General features: G+C 44.6%; 1 protein-coding gene across 1 annotated transcript in view; it reads left to right on the top strand.

Moving 5' to 3' along the window:
* COLGALT2 (collagen beta(1-O)galactosyltransferase 2) overlaps positions 1–26,781 on the top strand; it is a 101,170-nt gene that overhangs the window by 62,622 nt on the left and 11,767 nt on the right. Inside the window, exons 3-7 of the mRNA XM_030573867.1 lie at positions 1,896–2,013; positions 2,979–3,113; positions 9,577–9,781; positions 22,369–22,488; positions 24,141–24,217. Coding sequence (XP_030429727.1) covers positions 1,896–2,013; positions 2,979–3,113; positions 9,577–9,781; positions 22,369–22,488; positions 24,141–24,217 — 655 coding nt within the window. The remainder of the gene's footprint in view (positions 1–1,895; positions 2,014–2,978; positions 3,114–9,576; positions 9,782–22,368; positions 22,489–24,140; positions 24,218–26,781) is intronic.

Here is a 26,781-nt window from a genome sequence, read left to right as displayed (position 1 = left end):
CCCTACCTGGGCCTTTTCCTTCAACAGGGAGGATGGATGAGAACACGACTTGTATCTCAAACTCCTTTATTCTTCTTCTCAGAGCCATATAGACTGCTGTGACCCACTCAAGGTCATTCTTGGCAGTATCATTGGTGCCTACATGGAGAAGTAGGAAGGGGTAGTGGTCCAAGGACTTGATCAGTCTCAGCAGACATTCTGTCAGATCCTGAATTCTAGCTCCAGGCAAGCAGCAGAGTTCTGGAATTTCCTGGTCTGGACGGCAGATGGATGACTCTTTCCCTCTTAAGAGGGAGTCCCCGACCACCACCACCTGTCTCCTCCGCTTGGGAGTGGTGGTCTTGGAACCCCCACCTCTACGACAGTGCATTCCATGCCTTCCAGTTGATGGGGGTCTCCTTCTGATCCCTTCCATCAGGTGACTCTTCCAAACCATTCTCCGCCATAGTACTTAAGTCGATACTTAAAGGGACACTGTTGTGTTTAAAGAAGATCATAGAAATGTAGTGCAGGAAGGGACCTTGGGAGGTCATCTGGTCCAAGCCCCAGCACTGAGGCAGGACCCTAAACCTAGACCATCCTTGACAGGTGTTTATCCAACCTGTTCTTAAGAGTCTCCAGTGATGAAGATTCTACAACCTCTCTTGGAAACCTATTCCAGAGCTTAACTAACCTTAGCGTTAGAAAGTTTTCCTAACATCTAACCTAAATTTCCCTTGCTGCAGACTAAACCCATTACTACTTGCCTTTCCTTTTTGTCCTGCCTTTTTAACATCCATATTAAAGAACAAAAATCTTCACCTATTAACAAGATTTCAGATATTGAAAGTGAGAGGATTTTTAAAATCTAATTTAATTTCCATCCTTTGTGCTGTGGTTTTTTTTTTCCACTTATTTGCATTTCTCCCAGGTTGGACAAGGACACCGAATTCACATTTGTATGCAATCACTTTCTCATTCAGGGTCTTACTCCACAACATAGTGCTCTGGTGTTTGACTTGCAAATCTTGCAGGGCAATGTTTGCTTAATTTTCAATAACAATCCTCTTTCCACTGGACTTTTTAAATTTTAATCTTAGAAACTTTCTCCTTTAGGTTTTGTAAAAAAAGTTTGCTTTTTAGTGAATATGAATTTTTCAGAGCCAGCTCCTCAACTATTGTAAATTGGCACAACTCTGTTGAGATCAGTGAAGCCTGATCTGTTTATATCAGCTGAGGATCAGGCCCTTGGTTTCTTTCTTTCTTTCTCCCACATCGTCATCAGTAATGAAGATTCTGCTATCAGAACACAAACTCCAAGCCGCAAAACCATTAAGCACATGTGTAACTTGACTCACAAGATTAGTCCCATTGAGTTTAGCATTAAGTGTTAGTTTGTCGGGATGAGGCCTTAGGTAACAATGGCTAATGATGTACAAGCCATGAAAGAATCCAGATCACTCTCCATAAGCTGTGTTGGCTGTTCTGGGTGTAGGGGAGTAATGTGAACAGATGTGACTCTTAATATCTAGCAGGGAGTAGATATATGAGGTCAGATCCTCAGCTGGTATAAATCAACATGATCGCACTGACTTCAGTGGAATGACACTGGTTTACACCAGCAGAGAATCTGGCCTACTGAAGCTGTTTTTAACATCACTCCTTTTTCACTGTAGCCACATGTGAGGCAGGAAATGCTGTAGTACGGTGTGTTCTGCAGAGCCTTGTGTACAAACTCCAGGAATAAACTTTTCCTCAGAACCTGCCTTTTCATTTCTGCTCTCCTACCGCCTGGGTCAGTTGAGGTGACTATCTGTTTTCCTTTTATGCTGAAGTCAGAAGGGAAATGTCATGGCCAGAGGTGCTGCAGCATGGACAGAGCCAGGAGGCAGTAACTGTTTGTTTTTCTTCCATAGGTCTTACCCTGATGAAATTGGGCCAAAACACTGGCCGAGCTCCAGGTTTACCCATGTGATGAAACTCAGACAGGCAGCTCTGCGAACTGCAAGAGAAAAGTGGTCAGACTACATCATGGTAAAAGAGAGGTTTGGTTTATTAACTGCAGTTGGGCAGAATATTTTCAGACAGTCATTCTGCAGCCATACTCGGAGTGGGGGAAGTGGGCAGAAACAAACCGTCTCTGAGCTCTGATCAGTCCCACAAATGGCTGCCAAAAGTTCCTCCCTTCTAAAAGAAGAGCTCTTTGTTTGCTCTGAATTCGGCTTGAAAAACACCTGTGGAATCAGCTGATCTGATCAGCAACAGACTGTGTGTGTGAGGCCCCAGTATTGCCATTAGATCTATGTGCAGAGCCCCGCTGAGTACAGTGGGGCTTGGCATGGGCTCAGGGATCCACCCACAGAGACTGGACTATGTTTACCAGTGAATGTAGTCCTGCTGGTGATAGGTGCCCTTTTTAGAATCCTGCCGGCTATCAGTGAAGTTTGGTGACATCAGAAAGAAGTTTGGCAGAACAGCATGGAAGGGTGGGATCCGAGCCACTTTACAGCAGTGATCAATAGTCTTTCTGTATCGGACTCCAAACGGGTGGGGAGTGTCTGCTCTGAGGAGCCTCTGCTGCTGTCACTCCACATAACATCCAGAGTGGGTGCTGGGAGTGCAAGCCTTCCCCATGGTCTCCTTTAGGGGAAGAAGCAAGTTCAGTCTTTCTTCCCATTCAGTGGCCTTTCCACAGAAGCTGCTAATTAGTGCCACTGCTGGATGTGGTATCTTTATAGTGGATGCTTATCCACTGGAAAATAGACCGAGCCCATCAACTCCTTTCACCCCGGCTCTCAGTAGCGATCAGATGGTAACCATTTACAGTGACTGTCAACCCAGGTTGGATTCAGACCAGTGTGAGGCAAAAGTGTCTCTAGCCCATTGCTAATCTTGTGAGCCATTCAACCACCACCTCTCCTAGGAAGGGACATTGTAAAAGTTTATTACTGGTACTTTATCTGGTGTTGAAAAAGTCCTTTCTCCCTTTCCTTCTCTAGTTTGTAGATGCAGATAACTTGCTCACCAATCCAGAGACCCTGAACTTGATGATAGCAGAGAACAGGACCGTGGTGGCCCCAATGCTGGAGTCTCGCTCTCTCTATTCTAATTTCTGGTGTGGCATCACCCCTCAGGCAAGTCACATTTTCAGTGGGGTTAGTAAACAGCGTTGGGGGGCTGCCTCATGAGTGAGCTTTCTCTAGGGTGTTGTATTAATTTAGGTGGAATATAGGGGCCCAGAGTTGTTAACGTAACCCAGTTACTGTCCAGCATTAAACAGTGTTAAACAAGATTTGGTGTTTGGTCTACAGTGATCTCAGCAAACACACCATTAAAAATCCTGTCTATCAAAAATACAAAAAAGAAGGAAAAACAATTAAAGCATTGGACAGGTGAAGTGTTCAGTGAGGCTCTCATTTTAACAACAACCCTTGTTCCCTTTCCCTTGAGCAGGAGAGAGTTTTAAAAGGAAACTCCCCTTGTTTGACCATCTCTTACATCAGTGGCGGGTAACCTGCGGCCCACAGGCTGCACACAGCCCTTCAGCATAATCCATTGGCAGGCTGCAAGACAGTTTGTTTACATTTGCATGGCTGCCCGCAGCTCCCAGTGCCTGCAGTTCGCTGCTCCCGGCCAATGGGAGCTGTGGGAAGTGGCAACCAGCATGTCCCTGCAGCCCACGATGCTTCCTGCAGCTTCTATTGGCCAGGAATGGTGAGCCAGGGCCACTGGGAGCTGTGGGTAGCCATACAAATGTAAACAAACTGACAGCCCTCCAACGGATTACCCTGACCGGCTGCAGGTTGCCCACCACTATCAAAGGTGGTGATAACTGTCCTTTTGGGGAAAAGAGAAGTTGTTAGTTGAGCTGAGATGGAGATTCTTCTGCTCCTGCTGTTGCTGCTGCAGTTTAAGTCCAGTCCCATTTCATCACAGGTGGTATCTAGGGTTCAGCTGGAGCTGGTAAAAGTGGTGATGTTATCTGGCTCCCTCTCTCTTTAGTTTGGTCTGGTCAGGACATCTCTCAGGATCAAAGTGATGGAGACCCAGGGACCTGAGAAACTGTGGGCTTGACAGCCATGATGGTGACACCCACTCCAGTAGCTGCCATCTCTTCTTTTTTATTCTCCCCCCCCCCCCAAAGTCTCTTTTCTTTGAAGACCCAAAAAGGGAGCGTTGGGTGGAATAGTCCATCTTCTCATTATTTTGTCCACCAATTAGGCCTAGTTTCTGACATGCCAATTTTGGTTCATTAATTTCTGGTTCCACATCTTAAGTTTCTACCGAGCATGATTTTAACACAGTCCGTAAACCATATGAGAAGGCCCTCTTTGTCTGGACTAATTTAGTCTCTCTCTCTCTCTCTGGTTTTCATACATTTTCGCATCAACATTTGTTATTATAGGTTGTTGTGATGTCTTAAGAACTTTTGCGTCCTTTTGACAGTTAAACTCATGATCAGGGGTAAATTTGGAGGCCCTGTTATTACAGTAGGGCTTTGCTCACACCACATTTGTCTGAATTATTACAACAGGCTCCCCTCATCCCACATTTGCCTGGGATGCTGTGGGGCCCACGTCAATTTTGCTGTCCTCCTGAGCTACCTTGAAGTGCAGGCTGCTCTCTGTTCTGAAGGGGTGCTGCTCCACCTCTGATGCAAATCAGGCTGATTTGAGCATTAGGCAGCCACCTAAGCTTGCTCCTTGCTCAGAGGCAGAGTTGCAAACCTCATTACAGTAGGAGACACTGGAGGTAAATCAGGGGAAGCCTCGGTCTTTTCAGGATCCTGGGAATAATTGGGGGAGGGAAAGCTTTTAGGGAATCCTCTCCTAAGCTTCTGCTGTTCTGACGCTCTCTGTCTTGGAACCTTTCCTCCTTCCTCTGCCTCTGAGCCTTGCCCCACCTCCTTATCTGATAGCGTTCTTTGATAGGATAACGAGCCTTGTGGATAAGGGAGAAGCGGTGGATGTGATATACCTAGACTTTAGTAAGGCATTTGATACGGTCTCGCATGATATTCTTATAGATAAACTAGGAAAGTACAATTTAGATGGGGCTACTATAAGGTGGGTGCATAACTGGCTGGATAACCGTACTCAGAGAGTAGTTGTTAATGGCTCCCAATCCTGCTGGAAAGGTATAACAAGTGGGGTTCCGCAGGGGTCTGTTTTGGGACCGGTTCTGTTCAATATCTTCATCAACGATTTAGATGTTGGCATAGAAAGTATGCTTATTAAGTTTGCGGACGATACCAAACTGGGAGGGATTGCAACTGCTTTGGAGGACAGGGTCAAAATTCAAAATGATCTGGACAAATTGGAGAAATGGTCTGAGGTAAACAGGATGAAGTTCAATAAAGATAAATGCAAAGTGCTCCACCTAGGAAGGAACAATCAGTTTCACACATACAGAATGGGAAGAGACTGTCTAGGAAGGAGTATGGCAGAAAGAGATCTAGGGGTCATAGTGGACCACAAGCTTAATATGAGTCAACAGTGTGATACTGTTGCAAAAAAAGCAAACATGATTCTGGGATGCATTAACAGGTGTGTTGTAAACAAGACACGAGAAGTCATTCTTCCGCTTTACTCTGCGCTGGTTAGGCCTCAACTGGAGTATTGTGTCCAGTTCTGGGCACCGCATTTCAAGAAAGATGTGGAGAAATTGGAGAGGGTCCAGAGAAGAGCAACAAGAATGATTAAAGGTCTTGAGAACATGACCTATGAAGGAAGGCTGAAGGAATTGGGTTTGTTTAGTTTGGAAAAGAGAAGACTGAGAGGGGACCTGATAGCAGTTTTCAGATATCTAAAAGGGTGTCATCAGGAGGAGGGAGAAAACTTGTTCACCTTAGCCTCCAATGATAGAACAAGAAGCAATGGGCTTAAACTGCAGCAAGGGAGATTTAGGTTGGACATTAGGAAAAAGTTCCTAACTGTCAGGATAGTTAAGCACTGGAATAGATTGCCTAGGGAAGTTGTGGAATCTCCATCTCTGGAGATATTTAAGAGTAGGTTAGATAAATGTCTATTAGGGATGGTCTAGACAGTATTTGGTCCTGCCATGAGGGCAGGGGACTGGACTCGATGACCTCTCGAGGTCCCTTCCAGTCCTAGAGTCTATGAGTCTATGAGTCTATGTTGCTGGGTCCTGCTCTCCTGCTTCATTGTGGGGAGCAGCGTTGGGTCACCCAGCTGCAAAAGCCACTAGAGTCTTTGCATGGCAGGCAGAGGACAATTGGGGTGGGTGGGGATGTGGCTGGGGATTATGAGGGTTTTTATTTATGTGGGAATCGGTGGCTCTTTGAATGCTCCTTGAAAGGCTGGGATCTCAGAGGATTAATAAGCAGGTGTGTATGGGGTGGGGGTGGGGAAAGAGTTCTCATTAATCATCTAGGAGCATGAAGGCCTGCGGAGGCGGGTAGGGCTGATATGAAGGAAATAGAGAGACAGGAGCAGAGTTAACTCAGTGGCCATCCATTATTGTAGATGTCAGAGAACTTGGCTGCTGCTCCCTGGGGTTCTTGGAGCTGACCCCAAGTGGACGTCACAATGTTCAATGCAATCAACATTTTGAGGTACTGGTTTTGTGTTATCGTCAAATGATGGCAGTAAGCAAAGTGGCGTATAGCCTAGATGTAGAGCACAGGCAAATTTCTGGGGCCTCTTTTCTTTGCTGGGTCTCCTCCTTAGAAAAGGCTAAATCCTGAGGAGACTGAGCATGTTTTATGAGTTTGTAACCAAAAAATGATGTGTAATGGCCCAATCCCACCAAGTACGTAAGAAATACCAGTATACCCACAGTTGCACTGATGTCTATGGGAGGTGATTCCCTATGTTCCGTGTAATCTGGATGAAGTTAAATACCACGGATACATAATTTTAGCCTGGCTTTTCCACTATTCTGGCACAAATCAATTAAGAATTTACTCTTCTCCATACACTACTCCATTGTGTGAGCATGTCTTCTTGCGCTTTGACTAGTTTTATACAGTGCAGTATTCCAGAAACTGATTTAGAGAGGAGAATCAAGCCCTGTTCTGTTCATGGCACTCCTAATAATTTATTCCCTATCTATACTTTGGTATATATTACTAACAAAAATATTGCACACTCTGGAAATTAGTATATTTTTAGGGCCATAATGAGATTGAGAGATTCCAAGTTGATAAATGTCTCCTTATCCGTAAATGAGTTTTGCAAGAGAATTAATTAAACAGAAACATCTTCAGATCCAGAGAAAATAATTTAATTTCAGTTTCCTTAATTGCTCTGACTCGTATATATAAATATCTACAATTCTATAGTCTTGCTCTTACCCAACTCTTTTTAATATTTTGAAGAGCCATCCAGAAATTCATTATTAATTTTATTGGCGCTACAGGGAAAAGAAGTGTAGAAAGAACTTCCTGCTCTTCCTTACTCTGTGACCAATTCTGTAACTCCTTATTCTCCCAATGACAACACTGGGATTACAGGCCAGACTAAAGACTACTCATGTAAGTAAAAAATTGCAGGACAGCATCCTAAACTTCTTCAATTCTTGAGTTTGTTATTAGGAATTGTTATTAGTAAACATATGGATAAAGAAAATTTAAAAATGTATGAAAATCCTGGTGGTAGCATCCCTTTAAGCCTTCAAAAAGAAGGAGTCAGATTCACAGCTGACATAAATCAGCATTGTTCGGTTGAATTTAATAGATCACAGCCAGTTTCCACCAGCAGAGGATTTGGCACAAAATTCTACAACTCTGGTAATAAGTTTCCAGTTTTCCATCATTATTGATGTTAGCTGAGAAAAGACAGTAAATAAAAGAAAAACAGGATGAAAATATGATCTACAGACTTCCTGGTAAATAATGGTTAGAGTGAAAACAAAACATCCACTTTTTTTTTTCTAGCCACTCCTAGTTTTTACACTTCTAGCCTAATGGTTTCACACTCCTCCTGGTCTGTTTTCTTTTGGGGACTAGTGCAGGAATAACAGCTAGAACAAGCATTGAAAAGCAGGGTGCAGAAGCAGTAACAGTGCAGAACAACAGTAGCAATCCAAACATCGAGCTGTAGAGCATAACATCTACTTGTCAGGAAAATAACTGTTGGAAGGTTTGGCAGCAAAACTGACAAGCTAGAGCCTTTCCTGATGATGCACAACTTATGTGGAGAGAGAGAGAGAAAAGGCGCTGAAAGATGTTTGCTTAATTTACGTCTGTTTGCTGGGATACTTGTGGAACATTCAGGAATTAGGGTTTTTGTTTTATTTTATGATTATTATTTTATTTTAAGAAGACCAGAATTTGCTATGGATCCACACCAGTCCTTGTCATTGTTCAGACATCCGATCAATGTATTAGGACTGCCTCAGCCTGAGTATTAGGTCGTTATTTGCATCACTGATTATGTTAGTAGCATTATATGGGCAAAGGCCAGATTTAAGACACCACAAGCAGGTTGTGAGCCCACACTGATGGAAGGTCCACCTGGGAGGCAGACACAAGTAACATGCTGATCAAGCATCTGTCCTAGGCAAACTCCTTTGGTGGAACCCCCAGAATCCCAAGTGGACGTTAAAGCTGTTCTGCCCTGGGGTGAATCCATCGTCTGGCACAGCCAAGCCCAGAGATGCAGGAAGAAGACAAATTGAACCCACCCAGTTTCTAGTGGGAGGAATCTGTCCCGTTGTTGACAAAGGGCCTGTTCTAGTTGCTACTGAGACAATGGGAAAATTCCCATAGACTTCAACAGATGCAGTATCAAGACCAGCGCTGTGTCTGCCTGACAGCCCTGCAACAGAAAGGGGATTTGATTTTTAAGGAGATTGCTGTAATTATGTAAGGGCCTGATACTGTGAGCTGCTCAGTACCCTCCTCTCCCACTGAAGTTGAGGGTGCTAAGCCTTTTGCAGGATTAGTCTTGGAGAATGTGTGCAAATGTAGGTTTTAGAGCAGGGGTAGGTAACCTATGGCACATGTGCCGAAGGCGGCACGCGAGCTGATTTTTCAGTGGCACTCACACTGCCTGGGTCCTGGCCACCGGTCCGAGGGGCTCTGCATTTTAATTTAATTTTAAATGAAGCTTCTTAAATATTTTAAAAACCTTATTTACTTTACAAATAACAATAGTTTAGTTATATAATATGGACTTATAGAAAGAGACCTTCTAAAAACGTTAAAATGTATTACTGGCACACAAAACCTTAAATCAGAGTGAATAAATGAAGACTTGGCACACCGCTTCTGAAAGGTTGCCGACCCCTGTTTTAGAGAGTCAGGGAGTAATACCTGGCCCGTCTGACTTTGAAGCTTTGCTGCCAAAGAGCTTTGCAGTAGTACAGCTTAGGTCCCCATTAGCTGCTGAAAAGGGAAGATGGGGTCATGCTGTAAGGTTTGGGGGTACTTGTATCCAGGGTTCGGGTCAGCCCATAAGAAAGAGTGGGGCAATTTGGGAAATTCAGTTCCAAGTGCAGATGTCAAACAGCCCCAAAGATTGGGAATGAGAGGACCTGGGATTTTGGCACTGGTCAAGCTCTACTGAAAAGAGTCAGTAGACTAGGCATTTGAAATGTCTCACAGTAATAAAGTTCTGGCTCTTCGCATTTCAGGGCTATTACAGAAAGACACCGGATTATGCCCTGATCAGGGAATGGAAGAGGTTGGGCTGTTTTGCTGTCCCGATGGTTCACTCCACATTCCTCATTGACCTGAGGAAAGAGGCCTCAGACAAGCTGATGTTTTACCCCCCACAACAAGACTACACCTGGACCTTTGACGATATTATTGTCTTTGCCTTCTCAAACCGCCATGCAGGTATGTTGGTGAGCTCACAGGCAGGGAAGGCTGATCAGTGGAGATGTGCAGATTGCCTTCAGTTCAGAGGTTAATACTTAAAGGCAGTGGGTTTAATTCTAGCCTGACTTACACTCCTAAAATTCAGCAGACTTAACATTTGGTCAATGTGTTTTTCTGTAGTTGTATTTCTCAGAAACCTTTTTTAAATTGGGAGTCTCCTCTCTGGACTCTTGGTTGTCACACAGCTGTGCCTGACTGTGACTAACTTTAAGGCTGCTTCTGAATGGCCTGAAGTCTTTTATCCTAGTGACCACTGTCTCCCCTCTTCTCCCTTATCTCCCATCCCTTTAACTTTCCTGTATGAAGCTGTATTGACAGTGTTGGAGACCTTAATCCACAGAACAAGTATGGTCATGGGCAGCAGCTGTGCGAGCCTGCCCTAAGCTGCCATATGCTGCCGTCAGCTCTATCCTCTCCCCTTCATGCTCCTTCTCCTCTTCTTGGCCTTTCCTCACTGCCAGTTCTTTCCCAGGCACCAAACCTCTTCCCTCTCCTATTTCAGTTCCAATCAGCTACCAGAAATGGTACCATGTGACCTAAGTGTCCTATCAGAGGTAACCAACTACGGACAATGAACAGCTCATTCATGGTTGATGGGGCAAGGGTTATCTGTTGAAATGATCCCTGAGTGTCATAAACAGATAGCTAAGGGTTAATGTCTCTTTCACCTGAAGCACCTGACCAGAGGACCAATCAGGAAACCGGATTTTTTCAACTCTGGGTGGAGGGAAGTTTGTGTCTGAGTCTTTGTTTTCTGTCTGCCTGCTTTCTCTGAGCTTTGGAGAAGTAGTTTCTGTTTTCTAATCTTCTGTTTCTAAGTGTAAGGACAAAGAGATCAGATAGTAAGTTATATGGTTTCTTTTCTTTGGTATTTGCATGAATATAAGTGCTGAAGTGCTTTGATTTGTATTCTTTTTGAATAAGGCTGTTTATTCATATTTCTTTTAAGCAATTGACCCTGTATTTTGTCACCTTAATACAAAGAGACCATTTGTATGTATTTTTCTTTCTTTTTTATATAAAGCTTTCTTTTTGAGACCTGTTGGAGTTTTCTTTTCTGGAAAATTTCAGTGAAATTGAGTCTGTACTCACCAGGGAATTGGTGGGAGGAAGAAATCAGGGGGAGATCTGGGCAGCAGCTGTGCGAGCCTGCCCTATGCTGCCATATGCTGCCGTCAGCTCTATCCTCTCCCCTTCATGCTCCTTCTCCTCTTCTTGGCCTTTCCTCACCGCCAGTTCTTTCCCAGGCACCAAACCTCTTCCCTCTCCTATTTCAGTTCCAATCAGCTACCAGAAATGGTACCATGTGACCTAAGTGTCCTATCAGAGGTAACCAACTACGGACAATGAACAGCTCATTCATGGTTGATGGGGCAAGGGTTATCTGTTGAAATGATCCCTGAGTAATTTCAAATCACAGATAAATCCAAGGAGATCACAAGCTGCTTGGGGATTGTGCACAACCAAAAAAAAAGACAAACTTCTTTTAAAAATGCCAACAGACCAACCCATTCATTCACCCACCTTTAATAATACCAGTATGACCCATTTCGCAAGGAAGTTGTGACTATTAATTAGTGCTTTGAGAATGGGAGCACACTGAGATCCTTAGGTGGATGATGCTATGTAAGTACCGAGCATGATCAGTATGTTGGTCATGTGGAGATTTATAGTGCTCTGTGTGCATGATCTCAGTTAAAGTCACTAGGATTTGTACTGCTAAGTGTCTGGTCACCAAATGAAAATTCACTCCCTGGGCATCATTTGTCTCTTCTCTGAGATTATGTTTGCAGGAATCCTCGAAATGGCCTTTTGCTTGACTCTCTTTCCTGTTAGAAGTGCTGAGTTATGTAACTAACAGAGCTCTTCTCTAATTTGTCTCTAAGCTGGTGGGTAGGGAGGCTCCCCCCACTGACAGATTTTCCCTGTGTGCATCTGTAACAGGGCCGCCTGGAGGGGGGTGCAGTTTGCCCGAGGAACTCCAGAGGACCTGCAAACTGCATGATGTTGCAACTTGGTGCACGGGGTTGCAGCATCATTCAGATCTGGTCCGGCCCTCCCTCTGTCATGATGGAAGGACAGCTGAGCCAAATCTGAGTGACTGGCATTGCAACCTTTTGCAAGAGGTTGCAGCATCATTCAGGTTTGGCCCAGCACCTGTCCATCATGACAAAGAGGTGGCCAGGCCAAATCTGAGCAGCACTGCACCCCCTGTGTGCCAGGAGTGAGGAACTGGGTCCAGCCCCACAGGACGAGAACTGCCACTGCAGGGTGGGCTCACTCACCAACCCTACCATCTATCTTCAGTGTTTATGGAAGGGTGGGTGGCCTCTGTTTCAGATTTTGCTCCACATCCCCAAATAGCTCTATATTCTGGCTCCTACAATGAAACAGAACAAGCACTTGTTTTTAAATCACTTGAGGTGTCAGAACACTGGAAGTGCAGTAGCGCAGGTGGCTCGGCATTTAATCAGTGAAAATAATTAGAGTTGTCTGAGCTTTTTGTTCTGCAACCCCAAATTGCACAAAGTCTACCCAATTTCAGCAGTCATAGGAACTTGAATCTCAGCCAAGTTTCACTGCAATGTTCTTTCCGAGTTTATATGTAGGTTGTAAACATGGCTGACTCCATACATGGTTTATATGTCCCCACACAGGATCAAATTCAGTTCTGCAAATTCCCATCAAAGTCAACTGCTAGTGCCAGGGCTGAGCCTGCCCTCAGTTCCTCGCCATGAGGGTATGCTATAAGCGAGTCTGCAACACAGTCTCCAGCCAGGCTTGAACTGGAGTCTGCCTAGTTCTTGTGCACTGTACTTGGAACTGCCTAACTGTGTTGGTGTAACTGGATTAGCCAGTTCTCCAGCCAGGGCCAGCTCCAGGCACCAGCGAAGAAAGCGGGTGCCTGGGGCAGCCAATAGAAAGGGGCAGCAGTTCATCTGTTGCTGGGGCAGCACATCAGGGACAGTGGCGGCAGCACTTCGGCAGCAGCTCAATTGGCCTGCTTCGGTCTTTGGTGGCGGATCCTTCACTTCCTGTCTTCCCCTTCTGCTGCACTTCCGTGGCAACTCAATCGGGTTTTTCTTTTTTTTTTTTCGTCACTTGGGTCGGCAAAAAGCTGGAGCCGACCCTTTCTCCAGCCTATCAGGCCTTTATATGAGAGGACATCCCAAAGCACAGGGTCTCCTGTAAAACACACATCAGCACCTGGGCGAATATGTGGTAGTATGCACAGACTTTCCCACAATACACCTGAAACAAGCCTGGTGTGTGTTGCGAGGCCAGTCCAAAAGACACACAGTTGTGCTAGGAAAAATGCCTGTCCTGTGGATGTGCTGAATGGTAGTAGTTGTGCCCATATCAGATGAGCATGTCGGAGCCTGGATATACTTAAAGGTGACACGGAAAGGGGAAAAAATAAGGGTTGTGCAGGTGTGTGCTCGCTCTCTCTTTAGATTAATCCAATATTTTCTAATTATTTAGTCTTAGAAATATCAAACTGTCAAATCCGATCCTCCTTGTTTTTGCTGGAGAACTCCCGAGGGAGTTTCCCTAGCCCTCAATTGAAGGAACAGGGTGCTGACGTTTTATCGAAGAGCGTTATTCGCCCAAGTGTTCAAGTTAACATAAACCACCAACCTTCACACCCCCATCCCCAACTCCCAAAAATTTTAAATCATCTGAATAATTTCCCATCTTGGTCAGTTTCTCTCATGCCATAAGCCTGCCACTTCTCCAGTCATCCATAGAGTCTTGAAGATAGTCAAAACCCTGAATTTCCAATGAAAAACTCCTGTGGGAAAAGTTCTCGAACAGGCCCTATTTAGGCCTTCTTTCTGCTTCATAATGAAGTAAAACAGGGCAGCCCCGCAGTTCTTTTTATGTTTCACATCCCCCTTAACCCATTTCTAATTGTAATGTGGATGAGCCCCAGGATCCTCACAGTGGAACCAGTTTCAAGGCAACAGAGGGCAGCTTACAATGTAATTTTGAATCCATGTGCAACTCAGAGGTTTCTGCAAGATTTCACTTCCTCTTTTTTCCTGCTGCGAGGCGTATACTACTTGACTGCAGATGATGTGATAAAGGCAAGAGATCTCTGAAATACTTCCCAGAACCTTGTTGCTTCCCTCTTCTCTTTGGGGCAGGTCTTCACTACCCGCCAGATTGACGGTTAATGATCGATCTATTGGGGATCAATTTATCGCCTCTAGCGTAAATGCAATAAATGGATCCCCGATTGCTCTGCCGTCGACTCCGGAACTCCACCACTGCCGAGAGGCGGAAGCGGAGTCGACGGGGGAGTGGCGGCAATCAACCCCATGCTGTGAGGATGCGAGGTAAGTCGATCTAAGATACATCGACTTCAGCTATGCTATTCTTGTAGCTGAAGTTTCATATCTTAGATCAATCCTCCCCCCACAGTTTAGACCAGGGCTTGGTTGCAGGACCATAGACAATCTGATAATGCCCCTGTGCAGTGAGCTCTAGCTAAAGAACAAAGCATAGTGGATAAGATGCTCAGCTGGTGTACACTTGTGTTGATCCATTGACTGCAATGGAGCTAGGCCAAATTACACCACCTGAAGACCTGGCTGCATGGGAATTTCAGGACCCTAAAGATAGGGGATGTAACAATTCACTTCAGAGGCTTTGTGAATGGAGAGATTAGTGGGGAGGAGACATACACCTCCAGCAACAGGAGACACTATGAGAAGGGAACTGAGAGGCCCTTCATGGGCTCAGTGGGCGTCTTGGAAAAGAAAAGTTTGGCCAGGAAGAAACTCACTTTCCTCCTAGCACTGGGGAGGCCCTACTCACAGCCACTCAGCAGGAATGCTCATTACCTTTCGAAAGGACAGTCTCCTACTCAGCATGACTGTCAGCTTAATGATGTGGAGTCAAGTTTCATTACTGTTCAATAGCTGTGCTGGGAAAGCTGTATCTGGCATAGAAGGTCCCCCTGGTTAGAGAAAGGAGAACAGCATGCTTTAGCATTTTTGAATGTTATGATTCCTGATGTCAGATTTGTGTCCATTTGACATCAGGAATCATAACATTCAAAAACCAGTGGGAGAACACTTCAACCTCTCTAACCACTCAGTGACAGACTTGAAGGCGGCAATTTTGCAACAAAAAAACTTCAAAAACAGACTCCAAAGAGAGACTGCTGAACTCGAATTAATATGCAAATTAGATACAATTAACTTAGGTTTAAACAGAGACCGGGAATGGCTGGGTCATTACACTAATTGAGTCTATTTCCCTATGTTAAGTTCTCCTCACACCTTCTATGGGTCATCTCAATTATCACTTCAAAAGTTTTTTTTCTCCTGCTGATGATAGCTCATCTCAGTTGATTGGACTCTTCCTGTTGGTATGGGTACTTCCATCTTTTCATTTTCTCTGTATGTATAAATATCTCCTGTCTATGTTTTCCATTCTATGCGTCCGAAGAAGTGAGCTGTAGCTCACGAAACCTCATGCTGAAATAAATGGGAGGAGTGTTGTCTAGTGGTTTGAGCTGAACTGTGAGCATCTGGACTTCTGATATCTTTCCCTGGCTCTGTCCCAGAGTAGCTGAATGATTTAGCAGGGATGGGAGGTGGAGTTTGTTGGGGGGGAGAGGGCACAAAGTCACCAACTCTCCATGTTCAGTTTCCCTTTCCGCAAATATCTCCAATAGTGACACCCAGGTCACAAGGCTCCTAGGAGACTTCATTCACTAGCCCTTGTAAAGTGCCCTGAGAGCCTTCTATGAAATGCTGTATACAAGCATGAAATAGCCTACTACTGCTGTCACTAAAGATAACAATAATGAATCCCTTCTGAGTGGAGAATATACAGTACCTTTAACAGCAGAGTAGTGCTGCCCCAGAGGGGACTCTTTGTTTAATGATTGGTGACAATCATAAGTAGCAAAACTATGCAAGGCAGAGTCTGGATTAAAGGAGCTCTTTGGAAAGGTTGGGGTTTTTTTTGGTTTGTTTTTGAATAGCTGCCTGTATTTTTCTTAGCTACTAGTGTGTTGAAAAGAGGGTGCCTTGGGCCCAACAGGGGATAAAATATTAATGAAACCCTTGTTCACTGTTACAGCATTGAACAGTGAAGTGTCATCTGGGGTTTTATGTCAAGTTATTGCTGGCAACTCCCGTTGTAACTGTCACAGTTCCAGGGTAACTGTGCCTGTATTTCTCCCTCTGTGGTCAACTCCAGGAGTGCACAGTCAGTCTTCAGTTCTCCAGCTGCCACCTGTCACTGGATAGGGACCCTTGTCCCACTCCCTTCTGACTGTTGGGTTTTAAACCTGCACAGCTCCCTGCCTTACACTGGGATATGCCCAGCAAGCCAGTCTGCCTAACAGGCAGCACCTGTGCATTGCTTTCTCTCTGAGTGCTCTGAACAGTGTATTGCCAGCAGTTACAAGTAACCACACAGCTCTTTCTAAGCATGCACCGTTAGTCTGACAGCAAAAGCATTACAGAGAGAACATATGAAAACCCATAAAAGTTCCTATACTCATGCTAAAAGTGTAAACTGAGCCTGAATCATCCTAATCACTCCCCCACTGCTCTAGTTCCTGAAGGATCTGGGGTAACCCTCCCCTAGGGAGTAGTCAGTAGAACACAGTCATATGTACAATCCCTGGCCCACAGTGATGCAGTAAACTTAGTACAATATGTTCTCCCCGGTTGCAATATCTGTCACAGTAACAACCATTATGAATTATTATTATTATTTATTTATTTAGTATTATATTTTACTTATTATGTATTTGTATTACCATAGCATCTAGGTGCCTCAGTCACAGATTAGGACCCCCATTGTGCTAGGCACTGTACAAGCACAGAACAAAAAGACGGTCCCTGCCCCCAGGAGGTTATAAGCTTAGTACAGGACAAGAGACAACAGATGGATACAGGCAGATGGGGGAGTGCAAGGAAACAATGAGACCGCATTGGTTAGCATGACAGGCAGGGCTCTCAGCACACCAGCAGCCTAGCCGTCATCAAGCATTTTGTAGGCACCATAGCAAAGGAAGGTTATGAGGAGGAATCTGCAGGTGGATAATGAGATAAGTTTGCCGATTTTCATGGAGAAATGCCTGCCAAGCCTGTGGGCAGCACAGAAGAAAGCACAAAGGTGCTCATTTGAACATTTGACCTTTCATTAAAGGTATAGCAAAAGAAGGAAAAGCAGTGAAAGCATCTGAAATGTAAAATATTAAGTGAATCTTTGTCCCTTTTCCCTTCCCTTCAGCTGTATAGGGCTTTTAAGGGACAAATCCCTGTTTGACAGTCTTTTAGATGGTATTAAAGATGGTATGAACTTCTTTTGGAGGGGAGGAGGGAAGAAGTTAGTTGAGATGGTCTGGAGCTGTTGTTATTGTTGGAGTCCTATTCTGTTTTCTTTCAGAGCATGTCTACACTAGTGAGCTTATAACGCCACAGCTGGACTGATGAAACTGTGCTGTGAGATCGCTTGTGTAGTCGCTCTATGCCGGCGGGCAAGAGCTCTTCCATTGACGTAATAAAATCACCTCTGTCAAGGTTCCTTCCCCACTCTGAACTTTAGGGTACAGATGTGGGGACCCGCATGAAAGACCCCCTAAGCTTATTGACCAGCTTAGGTTAACAGTAAGCTGCCACCACCAAGTGTGTTCCAAATCTTAGGGGAGAGCCACTTGGAACTCTGCCTTCCCCCAAATATTTCCCAAGTCCCTAACCCCACCTTTCCTGGGCAGATTTGAGACTAATTCCTCCCTTGGATCTTAAAACAATGAAAAATCAATCAGGTTCTTAAAAGAAGAATTTTATTAAAACAAAAGGTAAAGTTCATCTCTGTAAAATCAGGATGGAAATAACTTTACAGGGTAATCAAATTCAAAGAGCCCAGAGGAACCCCCTCTAGCCTTAGGTTCAAAGTGACAGCAAACAGAGGTAAACCCTCTAGCAAAGGAACATTTACAAGTTGAGAAAACAAAGATAGAACTAACACGCCTTGCCTGGCTGTTACTTACAAGTTTGAAATATGAGAGAGTTGTGCAGGTAGATTTGGAGAACATGGATTGATGTCTGGCCCCCCTTAGTTCCAAGAGCAAACACACACCAAAACAAAGCACTCAAACAAAAGCCTCTCCCCACCCAAAATTTGAACGTATCTTGTCCCCTTATTGGTCCTTTGGGTCAGGTGTCAGACAGGTTACCTAAGCTTCTTAGCCCTTTACAGGTAAAAGGATTTTCGTGCCTTTGGCCAGGAGGGATTTTACAGAATTGTATACAGAAGGGTTGTTACCCTTCCCTTTATAGTCATGACAACCTTCAACAAGAAGCAGTAGCTATGTCGGCAGGAGAAGCTCTCCCACTGACATAGCGCGGTGCTCACCACCACTTATGCTGGTGAAACTTATGTTGCTCAGGAGTGTGTTTTTAGGATCCCTGAGCCACATAAGTTTTGCCGACGTAAGTGGTAGTATAGACATGGCCTCAGACAAAACAAGACAAACATCAGGGAAGCAACGCAAAGTCAGGTAATGCAGTTTCTGCCAGTGGTGCTGATTTCCAATTGCAAGCTTGCTGCTGGAGAAACACAGGCCCAGCACACAGTCTGGTTAGCCAATCTGGCAAATTTATACCCATGTGTAACTGCCTCGCTGGTCACAGGCTCATTGCAGTGTTGCACCAGATGGAGTTCTCTTGGCTGACTGAGCCAAGCACTTTAGTGTGAAGAAAAAAGGAGAGAGAGAGGCAAGAGGAGAAATAAGCTGGGGAAGGAAAAGAACAGATGAGGCAAGGGAATCAGGATGCTGAAGGCCCAGTGATGTCATGTTGGATCATTGGGTTCCAGGAGACAGTGTGGGGCAGAGAGGAGGGTGGCAGCCATGATGGTAAAGCTCATTCCATCCAGTCCATGTATCCCTCTTTCTCCCACAGAGTGACCTCCTCCAGGTAAGCAATGTCCAAGAAGGTTTGACAGCCTCATCTCAATAGCATTAACCAATCAGAACACAGTGTGCTGATTTTTAATTATTAACATTTTCTTCTAGATCTTTTCAGTGCATTGTCAGGCCGCCCTGTGACTTTCCCAGCAGCTTGGCAGATCCCATAGCAAGGCTCTTTTACTTAAACAGTCCAGTTTGTACCAGTCTATTTGTCTCCATTTCTTACCTTGGACAACTTGTATGTTGTTATTCCAGGAAGTGCAGAAAACATTAGCAGCTTGGGTTAGGCTCCTCACCTGTGCTGATAACTCTGGTTACTTCACTAGAGTCACCATAAGGATGACATCTGCCATCTCTGATCAGACCATTGTTTTGCAGCAACCATTATCTGAAGCTCTAGAGGGAAAATTCCACCCCCTCTCAATGCTCCTGGGGCTTGATCCCATCAAAGTCAATGGGACTTCTCATATGCTTAAAGTAAAGCATGAGTTACATGATTTGCTGAATGGGTCTGAAAGCTGAAGTGAGCCAACCAGTCCAGGAACAAATCTCTTTTACCAGGTGACCTTTCCTCCCCGATACTTTATTGTCAAGGTGTGATGTGTTCAACAGCATTATGTGCAGTGCCAAGCACAGCATGGCTTGTGGGCTACCGCATTGCTAATAATAATAATACCTACATGTACTGTATGTATTTCTCATATTGTCTCAATGGCATTGGTTGTTTTTATCCCACATAACAGGAATTGGAGGGATATTTCCCCACAAAGTGCTACCATTTAGAGGTATATAAGAACTTTGTCCTTTCTTAAGAGAGATTGTTTGGAACAACAGAAAGCTGCACAGTTGAAAGCCTGTTAAACAATGGAGGGTAAGGAGTGATGAGCCAGATAAAATTGGTTGATTAGATCAGTGTCAAATCCATTAATGTCGGTAGGTAGTATTTCTTTACTCTTCCATTTGCCTTAATGACTCCTGACAGCGGAATGTGGTTTGGCAAGGAATCCAGTCACTATTTACTTGTGGAGAGGAGTTTATAATGGCAGAAACAGAACAGTCACAAAAGCACACCCTCCTGCTTGACTACAAATCCTAGGGATTATGGCTAGCCACCAATGATCTAAAACATTGAAACATCAGGTTATAGCTGCTTTGAATTTATTTTTCAGTTCTGAGCTTGTTTTTTAAAAATCAGAGCCTTTTTATATTTTAAAAAAGATATCAAGTTTCAATTTTTCCATTGTTGTGAGTGTCTGGATTTCAACAGCCTTCAGACAACAGGTAATTGACAAAGGGCACAATTCAAAGCCCACTGAAAACAATGGGACTTTTACGTCAGCTTCACTGCCTTTTGGATCAAGCCCTACCTCTCTAAAGCAAGGCCTTTGTTTTGATTCACAGAGATACAGTCACAGTTTTTTGCCTAATGAGTTACTAATGACACTGGGCCATATCCTAGTCCCATTAAAGTCTCTAACAAACTCCCATTGAATCCAGCGGAACCAGGATTTTGCTCATAGAGAATTGCTAAAGAATCTAGAGTGAATGAAATCAGCAATGTATTTTTTTACCTCTGACTTTGAGATCTAATATGAGGTTGGAGCTTGGTTCATTCTCCCTCACCCCCCAATTTGAGATCCTTATCAGAGGATAAGGAAACCTGTGAGCAGGACAAAGCTGTGCAACATTTTATTATCTTTAGTTAATTAAAAAGCATCTTAGTATATTCTCCACTTGCTTGTTTCTCTCGATATAGAATACTCTTTGGGCTCTTCCTTTTCCCTCCATCGTTGGACAGGGTCTTGGCTTTGGTAAGAAGTGGAACCTTGATGATAATATGCTTAGCACTTCTGTGGCATTTTTCATCCCATAGCTCTCAAAAGTGCTTTACAAACACTGATAAATATCATCATCTCAGTTTTACAGATGAGAGAAACTTAAGCTCAAAGAGACTAATGGCAAAGTGCAAAATGTCACAAAGCAAGTCATTTGCTAAGTCACAAATGGAATTCAAGTGTGTACCCTGTTGGTGCTGCTTTACAGCTTAATAATGCCTGGTAATGCTCTGTCTGGACCCATTTCTGTCCTTGGCTGACCACATGCTGCTCCCACTGAAGTCAATGGATCAAATCCTGCTCTTGTTTACACTGTGTACATTTGGAGTAAGTCAGTAGAGTTGCTTTGGATTTACACCAGCATAACAAAGTAGAATTTGGCCAAGCCAGGGCAGAATGAGATCCTTGCCTATATGGGGAGACTTTGGTCAAGCGGTGTATTTTTCCATGCTTGTCTTTGCCAATGGATCTGTGCAGTTTCCCAAGTGCAGGGCAAGGCAGAGGGGAGGATGGATTCCCCTCACCAGCTATACATATTGGATGCTTAGAATTACTGGTTTTCTTCATACCAAGCTGCTTTATTTCATGGAAGAAATCGTAATCGTGCAGACTGATAACAACAGAGCCTTTGTGCGCTGTCAACAGGGAGTGCTGCTCTGTCGGTAGTGGGTGGAAATGCCTGCAGACCAGCAGGACGTGCAGATGCCTGCAGCCGGAAACACTTCTGATACTTGGATATTCCCCTGCTTCTTGGGCCATTTCCCCCTCGTCCCTAGGCTCGGACTCTCCCTGAGAGGCTCAAGACCTGCAATATGGGATCCTCTTACTTTGCTGCTGCCTTGCAATCTGAAAGTCTCTCTCTTGTATGTTTAGACATTGGGGCCTCATCCTGCTGCCTTTGTTCACATCAGTCCGTTTGACTGTGAGTAAAGGCAGCAGGATCATGCTCGGGTTTTGAAACCAAGGGTTCACAGAAGAGAATGGAAGATATTTTGTGAAATTTAAAATGTGTTTTCAGAAGAGATGCCAGTCCCAGGTGTGGCCTGCAGCATCCCCACTGACACCTCTCACCACCACTCCCTAATGTATTTTGCCTCCATTCTAACCAAGGACTTTTTATTTAGCATAGTTCATTGGAAATGTAACTGTTTGAGACTTCAGCTCTGCTCTTTGATCCTGATTCAAAGCTAATGGAGTGACTCCCATTTGACTTTGGTGGGCACTGAATCCAGTTCCCACACTGGCCAGAAGTGGGAGCACTAAGCAAGTAGTTCACTCGATCTTTTGGTAGCAGAGAGCTCTTTATGCCTCACTGCCTCCGATCTGTTTGCCTCTGATCTGCATAGACCGGTTTTGGTAGGAGTCACCACTGTCCATTGCTATAGGGCTGGTCTCTACAGTGTATGGGGTCCTGAGAGTGAAATGAGGGGTGTGAAAGTGAGCAGGATCACTTCTCTGGGCTCTGAGATGGCCTCTCCCCAGGAGAGAACAACAGGCTAGCAACTTAAAATACCATGAAATCTCTTTTTATGGGATGTGGAGAAATTGGTTGCCTAGAAGTTGGTCATTAGCTAAAGATCAAAAAAAATTATACTAGAAATTGCACAGATGTTTTTTAAGTGGTTGCTTAAGAGAGGGGATGTGTTGGGGCTGGGGTCCATAGCGTGGGTTTCATTATAGCCAAATAACCTCCCTTTTCTCCACTTGAAAAGCCAAGAAGCAGCCTGGTAAATTACCTGATTCTGTTTCCATTTTCTCTTTATTCCCAGGCATTCAAATGTACATCTGCAACAGAGAACGCTATGGCTTCCTCCCAGTGCCACTGAAATTTCACCAGACACTGCAGGAAGATGTGGAGAATTTCGTTCACGTGACAATCGAGGCAATGAGTAAGTCAGAGTCTGCCCCATCTCTGCAGAACCATCCCTGGGATGCCAAGTACTTTCTTGTTGAATGGTGGCCCTTTGCCACCTGTCTCAGTGTTGCTTCTGTGCTTGACCTGCAGAGCGACAAGGTGGGGAAGATAATATCTTTTCCTGGACCAACTTCTGCTGGTGTGAGAGACCAAGGTTTTGAGCTAATCAGAGCTCTTCCTCAGGTCTGCGAAATGTACTCTGAGCATCACAGCTAAAGACAAGATCAAATAGATAGTTTAGCATCAGTAGTTAGCATGTATTCTAAGGGACCATTAAAGGTTAAGTGAAATGCATCAGGTAAAATGTTCACTGGGGTTCTGTAAAAGTGTTGTTGGAAGTGTGGGGGAGAGTTTGCTCACGAGATGCCCAGCTGTGTTCTCAGAGGAGCTGAAAGGAGCAGTATCCTATGCTAAGAAGGTCCTTAAAGACTGGATTAAAAATCATGGCTGAGATGTTCAAAGCCACCTAAAAGGATCTGGGCATTAAAAATTAATAGGAGCTGGGCTTCCAAATCCCTCCTTTATCATCCTCATGTGATGGCTGTGTTCCTAGTGGTATCACAGTTGGTTAATAGGAGTGTGGCTCCCTCTCAGCTCCTGCTGGTTACAGGGCTGGGATCCCCCCAGTTTGCACCAGTCACAGGGAGAATCTTGGTTCTGGAACTAGAAGTGAGCACTGCCAGGGTTTGTGCAAAATCTCCTTCTCTTTTATCCCTCGGTGTATTTAACACAATATTACACGATAACAAATAAAGGAAGCCAACTTGACAGCGAAATACCAGACAGATGATTAGATTAGATACAATAGTCAGTCTCTTCCCAGCCAGAGAAGCAGTGATCCGGATTGGCTGCTGAGCAGCTCAGGCAGGACTCAAATCAATGGAATGAAGGTGCTTGCTGGATCTGTGCTGCCCTGGAGGTCAATGCATAGGTTTGGTGGGCAACCATTTGTTCAAGGTCATGGATCTAGTGGCATAGTACTTCCATGTGGATCCCATAAGTCTATGGTGTTTAGGACACCTTGCTCCCTGCTCACTTCACATCATCTTACCCCCGCCTCCTGTTGGAGGGCACAATTTCCTTAAAACTCTGTGGGGTTGTCCTCAGGGAGTTCTCAACCCCCTCTGTCTCAATCCTGAAGATTGGTCAGCAGTGGGGAGGGGCAATGTGGCCCCAAAATCATTATTAGAGTTGCAGGTTTTACTGTTTTTTTTTTTGGCCTATAATTCCCTCACAACCTCCTCCCCCTGATAAGTCCCCAGAGCAACAGGAAAGCTCCACCAGCAGCAAATCCCCCCCCCCCCGCCCCACCAGACTGTATTTAAATTTCACCAGAGCTGAAATGTGGGCTCCTCTGTCATCCCAGCCGGAAAGACATGCTCCAGTATGTGCATTGATACACTGTTCTCTTGGGTGTTTGCAGTCCCTGGCATCTGGCTTTCTGCCTCTCAGGGTGCTCCTCTGGCGCATGACGCTGATTAGGCCATAGCATTGCACTCCACATCTAGGTGCCTCTCTGTTCTAGGGGAAACAGTGAAACGTGATGACAGCGAATTTGACTGGGATTCTTTGCCACTACGCAGTTCAGTAACCAGCCACTGTGGATGTTTCTATTCTCTCTTTCAGTTGATCATCCTCCAGTCGAGCCCTCGCAATACATCTCCATTCCCCCAAAACACCCAGACAAGATGGGATTTGATGAGGTAGGTGTGATGGCATGTTACCTCCCGGATGCATTCTGGGAGCTATTGGAATTGCTGGGCCCCCTAACAATTTAGCTGAGTTGGCCTCTCTCACAGTGCTCTGCTGGTGACTCAGCCAGCCTCTCCAGGCCCGGTTATCACCCAACATGACAGCAGGTGGTGCCACACATGAGTTACCTGAGTGCTTTACCTAAGCCACTCATAGACAAACAGGAAGCCCCCAGCCAACTTCCCAGATCCCCAGACTTGCACCCCTACTGGAGTATAAACCCAGAAATATATGATCTTGCACAGCACAGGGGTCTGTATGATGCAAGCTTATTAATTAATTCGCTCCCGTCTCGATGTGGGGAAGATAGCCTTTGTTTACAGAGCTAGGATTCCCAAACACTTCATTCCAAAACTCACTGGTTAAGATAAAACATAAAACAAGTTTATTAACTACAGAAAGATAGATTTTAAGTGATTATAAGTGATAGCAAACAGATCAAAGCAGATCACCTGGCAAATAAATAAAAAGGCAAACTAAGACTAATATACTAGATAGATGGGATTTGAATTAGCAATATCTCACCCTGACTGATGATACAAGCAGGTTTACAGATTCTTGAGGCACAAGCTGCATCTGCTTTGCAGCCTGGGTCCTCTTTCCCCATTCCAAGTCCTTTGTCTTCCAGAGGTTCTTTCAGGTGTTGAGTTGTGGGGGAATGAAGACAAATCATGATGTCACTCCCCACCTTATATAGTTTCTGCAAATGGCGGGAACCCTTTGTTCCAAGCTAAGTTCCCAGCCCAGTTTGTGGAAGAATGCAAGTACCAAAATGGAGTTCAGTGTCACGTGATCTGGTCACATGCCCTTGCATGCCTTGCTGAGTCATAGCAACCATTACTCAGAGGCTGGCTGAAATGTCTCCAGGTGAGGACAAACCTTTTCCATGGTCCATTGTCTTTGCTGATGGGCTATCAGCGCTGTCTAGCTTCTTCACTGTTTTACCTGAAAGGCTAGCTGTGGGTGTTTCCAATTTCACAATATCTTTCAGTAACACAGACAAAGTAAAACTTCATAACTTCACGTACAATGATAGCACACATAATCAAATGAGATATTAATGTCTGGCAGAGTAAGACTTTTAGAATAATACCTTACAAGCCATACTTTGTACAAAATATATCATAATTATATGATAGTGGTGACTATGGGGGTACCATGGTATAGTGCCTGTATGTACCTTTATTTTGTTGTGTGGACAGGTGCACCATATAGGGAGCCTGGTCACTCCCACCAGAGATAAAGCTGCAAATCAGTTTTCATTTCTACCCTGTCTTCACATGTTCATCATAACTTTCCAAAACATTGGTACGTTGGGTTGAAATTTTCCATGGGATGGATCCTGGTGTCTTTATTTGACTAAAACTCCTCCTGAGCCAATGGGGATCCTTTTGAGGTGTTCACATGTGAATTTTGATGCCTGATTTCATAAGAGCTGGGCAGCTGCACTTGACATCAGTGGGAGCCGTGGGTGCTCAGCATCTTTGGACATCAAGTCTTGAAGTGCCTGATCTCAGATGTCCCAAGATTGAAAAGCTTGGCTGGATCCAATGTCCAGGGATACCAATGGAAATCTTTTCAATTATTTAAATGGTCATTGAATCAGTCCAGCAGTGATTTGGCTTCACTTCCAGTCATTTCCTGCAACCATTAGGCTCTCTATATACTCTTACTATAGATTAGGGTTCCTATGGATAGGTCTATCCACTCTGGGATTCCTGTGGGTAGGGCTCCCCGCGCTAGTGTTTATATTCCTAGGAGGAGGACACTTGGAGCTAGGCTTAGGGTTGCTAGGGGTAGGGTACTTGGAGCTAGGATAAAGGTTTCTATGGGTAGGGTTCCCCGCTTTCCAGTTAGGGTTTCTGTGGGTAGGATACTTGGAAGAAATGTTAGGGTTGCTATGGGCAAGTGCTCCCTGCCCTAGGGTTAGGGTTCCTATTAGTAGGATTCTTGGAGCTTGGGTTAGGGTTCCTATGGGTAGGGTTCCCTGCTCTACAGTTAGGGTTCCTATGGATAGGGTACTTGGAGATAGCTTCATGATTCCTGAAGAACTTTAGCATGTATGGGTTTTTTAAAATTTCTCCTGTTTTCCGTTAAGAAGCAGGGACACTGTTTTGATGACCTCACAAAGCTGGTAGAGATTGTGACTGAAGAGAGTCAGTTGTTTAAACTATAAATACACAGCACTTTGCATAACTTGGGTTATGACAGGAGTCTGTATGTATTCATTGAATATTCTATATTGTTGGTCCTAATCTTCTTTTCCTGTTTGGGAGCCACATTTCCACTGTGGCCTTTTTGTTTTGATTTTACTCAGAACAGTTGGGAACGTGTTTGAAGCAGAACCCAGGAAGTTTGGTGCATAAATCATCCCTCTAGAAACTCCTGCCCCTATAGTGCTAGATCTGGCTAGCCGCAGTCAGGGGCAAAGTACCAACAGAAAGAGACCAGGGAGGAAGAATTCCAGAGAGAGACTGTGCTGTGAATAAATTAGGTTTACATTTTGTGTAGAGCC

The sequence above is a fragment of the Gopherus evgoodei genome, chromosome 8 (assembly GCF_007399415.2).
Source record: "Gopherus evgoodei ecotype Sinaloan lineage chromosome 8, rGopEvg1_v1.p, whole genome shotgun sequence".
Taxonomy (NCBI): Eukaryota; Metazoa; Chordata; order Testudines; family Testudinidae; genus Gopherus; species Gopherus evgoodei.
This window is presented reverse-complemented; position numbering and strand designations above follow the sequence as displayed.